Genomic DNA, 6,608 nt, shown 5'->3' on the forward strand with positions numbered 1-6,608 from the left:
CATAGAAACAGAAAGTAGATTAGCAGTTGCCAGGGAATGGGGACAAGGGGAAATAGGGAGTGACTATTTAATGGGTACAGGGTTTCTTTTGGGGTGATACAGATGTTATTAGATAGTGGTGATGGTTGCACAACATTGGAAATATACCAAAAACCACTGATTCGTATACTTTAAAATGACGAAAATAGTGAATTTTATCACAATGATTTTTTTAAGTCTGTGCTGCTCCAAAATTTTTAGTATTGAATAAGTTACCATTGAGTAAGAGAAAACATAAAGCAGCGACTTATATGAAGCTTTAGAACAAAAGAGGTGTTGGCCAAATGAAAAAATAAAGCAGAAAGTGTGTTTGTTTCTGCAGAGACCCCTGTAACCAGGACTCCTGACCCGAGTTTCCAGCGTGCTCATGCTGCCACCTGCTGGCCCTGGGTCCCCAACCAGCAGGGCCCCTCATTTAGGACTCATTTCCATCTTTTATCTGTTTCTTCTTCCCTCAGAGTTTGCCCTCTTCTGGTTGGAAAGGCCATGCAAACCTGTTATATAGGGTTTAAACCTTTTTTTTTTTTTTGAGTTTAAATGCATTTTTATTTTTAGACAACCTACATGACATGTTTTTCTTAAAAACAATGCCTCCGCTCCAAATAAATCAGGATCAAAATAAAGGATGAGTTCAAGATGGCATCAGTCCATCCAAGTCCTGTTGTGTGGATGAAAAGCAGCAGCCATTATGACGACGGGTGATAGATCCAAAGCAATTACTGAATTTGTTAACATTTCTCCATTTCTAAACCATCCTTAAAGAAAATCATGTATGGGGTCACACCATCCTCACGGTAGTCCAGGAGAGCAACCATACCATCTGGATTCATGTTTTCACCAATAAAGAACTGATAGTTGTTGAAATTAGCAAGGATGTGCTTGATTTGTTCTGCAGCCCCTGTCATAAAAGATTTTACTCTTTCTGGTCTCTGTTCTTCAAGTTTGCCTTTGATTGATTTCATGTAATCTTTGATGTACTTCTTGTAAGCTTCCTTTGTGAAGCTGGTTTCCTGCAAGTGATGGTTCATGACAATATCTACACCAGTGATGACTGTACTTTCGGTACCTTCGCCCTCGGGGCCTTCAGCGGAGGCATTTCCACCAATGAGCGAATCATCAACGCTACCCTCTGTCCTACTGACCATCTTCCCTTCCACCTCCAGGCACCGCCCGTCCGCGATCTCCCGAATCTTGTAAATGTCGGAGAACATCTCACCATGGCTGGCGCGGTCCGGGTAGACGATCCTGATGGCGGCTGGAGGGCGGCGGCGGCGCCGTGGCGGGAGCCCGGAGCATGCCGGAGCGGCCGGAGCGGCGCTGGGGGAGCGGGGAGAGGGCGGAAAAAGCTTAAACCTTCTATACAGGGTTTTTAAACACGCCCAACAAAATTATATATATTGCTTAAAAAATATAATCGCATGAATAAGCAAGGGGTAAATGTTTAACAATTGGCTCTCTGAAAGAGAGGGAGAGCTCTAATTTGTAGCATTTGCTGTTTCCATAGTATAGGCTCCAGCATCAATGCTAGCCTGACTAACTCCCATTGTGGCTCATTCTGTCCTACTAATATTTAATAACCAGCTCACAAAATTCCTGAAATTTTAAAAGTCAGCTCTAGTAAGCCCGTATGAGCCAGCTCCTGCACAACACTGCTGGAGGAGTTGACCCTCCCTGGGAGCATGGACGATTCATCCATAGTAAGAGGCAGGAAGACTGTTGTTAGGTAGGCTGCCGGTGGGTGAGGAAATGGGGTGGTGGGAACCTGTGGATGTTCTCTTCTGTTTGCCTAAGCAGGAAGCAAGGGGAGCAGATGTGGCTCAGGCAGTTGGGTGCCCACCTCCCTCATGGGAGGTCCCAGTTTCGGTTCCTAGTGTCTCCTAAAGAAGACAAGCAAACAACAAGCAGACATTGAGCAAAAGCAATGAGCAGACAATGAGCAAAAACAAAACAAGCAGGGAGCAGATGTGGCCAAAGCAGGTGGGCCCCCACCTCCCACATGAGAGGTCCCGGGTTCAGTTCCTAAAGAACCTGAACTGGGTTCATTTGCTAAAGGAAAAGCAAAACAGTGAGCAAAAACAACAAGCAGACAATGAGCAAAGACAGCAAGCAAACATACGAGGTTGCCATCTGGGGGATGGGAATAAAACAGGAAGCAACGTCAGCAGCCGTGCTTGAGTTTCAATGAAGAGAGGTTTGAAATTTGAAGAGAGAGAAGAAAAGAAATAAAAGAGTTGTCCAGGAGAATAGAAGAGAAAGTACATTAAGGAAGTATATTGGGAAGCGGATTTGGACCATTGGATAGGGTGTCCACCTACCACATGGGAGGTCTGCGGTTCAAACCCAGGGCCTCCTTGACCCGTGTGCAGCTGGCCCATGCGCAGTGCTAATGCACGCAAGGAGTGCCCATGCGACACTGGGTGTCCCCCGCGTAGGGGAGCCCCACGAGCAAGGAGTGCACCCCGTAAGGAGAGCTGCCCAGCGTGAAAAAAAGTGCAGCCTGCCCAAGAATGGTGCCACGCAAACGGAGAGCTGATACAACAAGATGACGCAACAGAAAGAAACACAGATTCCTGGTGCCGCTGATAAGGATAGAAGCAGTCACAGAACACACAGCGAATGGACACAGGGAGCAGACAACTGGGGGCGGGGGAAAGGGGAGAGAAATAAATAAAAAATAATAAAACTTTAAAAAAAAAAGAAAGGAAGTATATTGTTGGGCAGCATTAACTGTCTACTTAAGGTGAGTAGTCATGAACTTGGAGAACAGTTAGCAGAACTGAATGGTTTCCTCAGCCACATTCGGCTGCACCGGTGCAGGCTCTGAGTAGATGGAAAGTTGGATTTTACCAGAGAAAGTGAAAAGTTGGGAAAAGCAATGGATTGATTCTCCTAGTCAGGTCTTCAGGTCAAAGTTTTGTTGAAATCAGATTACTAGAGGGAATGGGCTAAAAAGACAGGAGTTAGTGGCCGTAAGGTGGAACACTTGAGCTGAGAGGGTGGAGGGGTTGCCCTTACTAGCCAAGACAAGCTTAATGACAAGTGAGCCAGTGTCTGAAGTTGGGTGGAAAAGGGATGTTGGAATGATCATGTACATGGATTTTGAAATCACAAAGATTTGAGACAGTGATAGTATTGAGAGAATGACAGTGAAGGAGGAACTAAAATCAGTCAATGATTACAATGAGGAAAGCTAGGGAGTAATAAAGTCTGATGACATGAAATTCAAAGCCAAGCTGGTTTTCATTTTGTTTTGTATTGCTTTGAGGGTTTAAGAAGAAGAATGGTTTGGAAGCAGCACTAAGAAGGAACGAAGTGCCATCCCCTACCCCCCCCACCCCCAAGCCCAGTGGTATGAAAAAACACAGCCACTGTTTGAGAGGGCTGCAGGGGAGCAATGCCTTCAGGGCAGAGTCAGGTTTTCTCAACTTCACTAGTGACGTTCCAGGTCTGACAAGTCTTTGTCTTGGGGAGGCCATTCTGTGTATTAGAGCATACACAGCAGTATCCCGGGCCTCTGTCCCCTAGATGCCGTAGCACCATCCAGTTGTAACAATCAACAACTCCAGACATAGTCAAACAAATCCTGGAGGGAGGGGGATACAGTGTAGAGGGGGAGCAGGAATCACTATTAAGAACTATTAGGCTAGAAGACGTAGGTGAGGAAAACATTTCAAAAAGAAATTTAGAACATAGGGGATTTTGTAGATGATTAATCATGAGCCCCACAAGGCAAAAGGGAAAAGTTAGGGATGAATTTACAGAGAGGTCTTCTCTGCACCTCTCAAATTATACCACTTTGGCAGCTGACAGGTCAGGGTCAGTCCTATCAAAGAGTTTAAATGTGCTGTGTTCTCTGTTTTCTGCAAGAGTCTCTTGCTCTTCAAGATGCTTTCCTTGGGAAAAATATGTGGCTCCACCAATTGGGCTCCCGTCTACCATATAGGAGGTCCAGGGTTCAATGCCCAGGGCCTCCTGGTGAGGGCAAGCTGGCCCACACAGAGTGCCAGCCCCCTTGGGAATGCCGCCCTGCACAGGAGTGCCAGCTGACGCAGAAAACTGGCGCAGCAAGATGATGCAACAAGAGACACAGAGGAGAGAAAGTAAGAAGACGTAGCAGAAGAGGGGAGCTGAGGTGGCACAAGAGAGTAATCACCTCTCTCCTACTCTGGAAGCTCCCAGGATCAATTCTAGGAGCTGCCTAATGAGAATACAAGCAGACACAGAAGAAAACACAGCAAATGGACTCAGAGAGCAGACAACGGTGGTGGGCGGCGGGGGGGGGGGGAATGACAAATAAAATAAATCTTTTAAAAAATAAATTTTAAGAAGATGCTTTCCTTGGTACCATCCCCCATCAGCCTATGGTGGTCACATTCATGTTCTCACGTGGCATGGACAATAAATTAACAGACCTGACTATTGTTGCAGCACTGAAGATTTAAGCTCCAGCATCAATGCCCGTCTGACCAACAGGGATAAAACTCCATGGTGAATCAAGGTTGAAATATTCAAGAACATAATCTTAGGATGTTCTGAAAACTGGAAAGTGAGCCATAAAGTTAGGCCTAATCTGATTATCCTGTAAAAATAATGAGAGCAGTTTAAGTTATTTTTGAGTAATAAATACATTCACATTGCTCAAAATTCAGAAAGTACTTGTTTTAGTTTCCTTTGGCTACATAAGCAAATACAATATAATGGGCTGGCTTAAACAATGGAAATTTATTACCTCATGGATTTGAAACTGGGAAAAAGTCCAAATCAAGGTATCATCAAAGCCATGTGTTCTTCCTGAAAACTGACATTCTAGAATTGGCTGCCACCAATTCTTGGTCCTTGATTCTCTGTCACATGGCAATGAACATGGAGACCTCTCCTGGCCTCTCAGTTCTCTTCCAGGTAATGCTGAATTTCAGCTTCTTATTTCCCATGGATTTCTACCTATTTGTCTGTGTTTCATCCTGCTTTTAAAGGCCTCCTGTAATAGGATTAATCCTGGGACACACTTTAACTGAAATAACCTCATCAAAAGGTCATATTTACAATGCGTTCACATCCACAGGAATGCATTAGGTTTAAAAACATTCCTTTCTAGGGTACATAGCTACAAACCACCCCAGTACTGAAATATTTACAAAACAATTCCCTCCACCTTCAGCCTTTCAGTTCTCCTCCCCCAGGTAAAGAATAATACCAGCTTTTTTAATATATCCTTTCAGAGATACACTGCATGTTCACAAGCTAATATAAATTTAATTTTTATTGCATTATCTTTCTAGACATGACGATTACCATATTCAAACAATTTCAAATGATATTGTCATATACTGCACAGTTTAAAACTTACTTATGCTTTATATCTATATTATCAGTTTGTATAATCAATTATATATTATTTAATATAATATCACAATATATTTTTTGTACAGGGTTCTTCTTTTCCTTGTTCATAACTCCTTTTTTTTTTTTAAGATTTATTTATTTAGTTATTTCTCTGTCCTTCTTCCCACCACCACCCCCCGGCCCAGTTGTCTATTCTCTGTGTCTATTTGCTGCATGTTCTTCTTTGTCCACTTCTGTTGTTGTCAGCGGCACGGGAATCTGTGTCTCTTTTTGTTGTGTCATCTTGCTGCATCAGCTCTGCATGTGTGCGGTGCCATTCCTGGGCAGGCTGTACTTTCTTTTGCACTGGGCGGCTCTCCTTACTGGGTGCACTCCTTGCGCGTGGGGCTCCCCTACACAGAGGACACCCCTGCATGGCATGGCACTCCCTGCGCACATCAGCACTGCGCGTGGGCCAGCTCCACACGGGTCAAGGAGGCCCGGGGTTTGAACCGCGGACCTCCCATGTGGTAGACGGATGCCCTAACCACTGGGCCAAGTCCGCTTCCCATGTTCATAACTCTTGACTAAGTTTTACTGTCACAACAATTGGACAGTAGAACAAATGCCATCAACATCATGGATTCATGACTGCTTCACTGAAGCAATTTTGTCTGGTATCATTTTGGAACCATACAAAGAGATTAAGGGTCAATATAATGGTTTCATATTCCAGGTAAAATGTTTTGATGCTCTCTTTGTCTTTGTTGATCTTGTTTTCAATTTATAACATTTTAAATTGAGATATACATCATAGAACATAAAATTCACCCTTTTAATGTGTACAGTTCAGTGATTTTTAGGATATTCACTATGTTATGCAACTATCACCATTACCCCCAAAAGAAACCCTGTGCCTATTGGCAGTTAGTTCTAATTCTCTCCTTCCCCTCTTTCCTGGAAACCACTTCTGGTCTCTATGAATTTGCCTATTCTGGACATTTCATTAAATGGAGTCATACAATATGTAGCCTTTGCGTCTGGCTTCTTGCACTTGGCATAATGTTTTCAAGGTGCATCCATGTTATAGCATGCATCAGCACTTCATTTCTGAGTAATATTCCATTGTCTAGTTATACCACTTTTGTTTTTCCATTCACCAGTTGATGGACACTTGGGCTGTTTCCAATTTTTGACTAATTTGAACAATGCTATGAACATTAGTGAACAAATTTTTGTGGAAATAT

General features: G+C 43.6%; 1 protein-coding gene across 1 annotated transcript; it reads right to left on the reverse strand.

Annotated features, from left to right (window-relative positions):
- Positions 1-554: 554 nt before the first annotated feature.
- LOC101441025 (translationally-controlled tumor protein-like) lies at positions 555-1,261 on the reverse strand. The gene has a single exon (XM_058296879.2). It carries the CDS (start codon positions 1,248-1,250, stop codon positions 768-770), a length of 483 nt encoding a protein of 160 aa, XP_058152862.1. The 5' UTR covers positions 1,251-1,261; the 3' UTR covers positions 555-767.
- Positions 1,262-6,608: the final 5,347 nt, after the last annotated feature.

This window comes from Dasypus novemcinctus, chromosome 5 (genome assembly GCF_030445035.2).
Source record: "Dasypus novemcinctus isolate mDasNov1 chromosome 5, mDasNov1.1.hap2, whole genome shotgun sequence".
Classification (NCBI taxonomy): domain Eukaryota; kingdom Metazoa; phylum Chordata; class Mammalia; order Cingulata; family Dasypodidae; genus Dasypus; species Dasypus novemcinctus.

Excerpts from the sequence above, each read along its gene's own strand:
- LOC101441025 (XM_058296879.2), bottom strand. The coding sequence starts at position 1,250 with ATGTTCTCCGACATTTACAAGATTCGGGAGATCGCGGACGGGCGGTGC.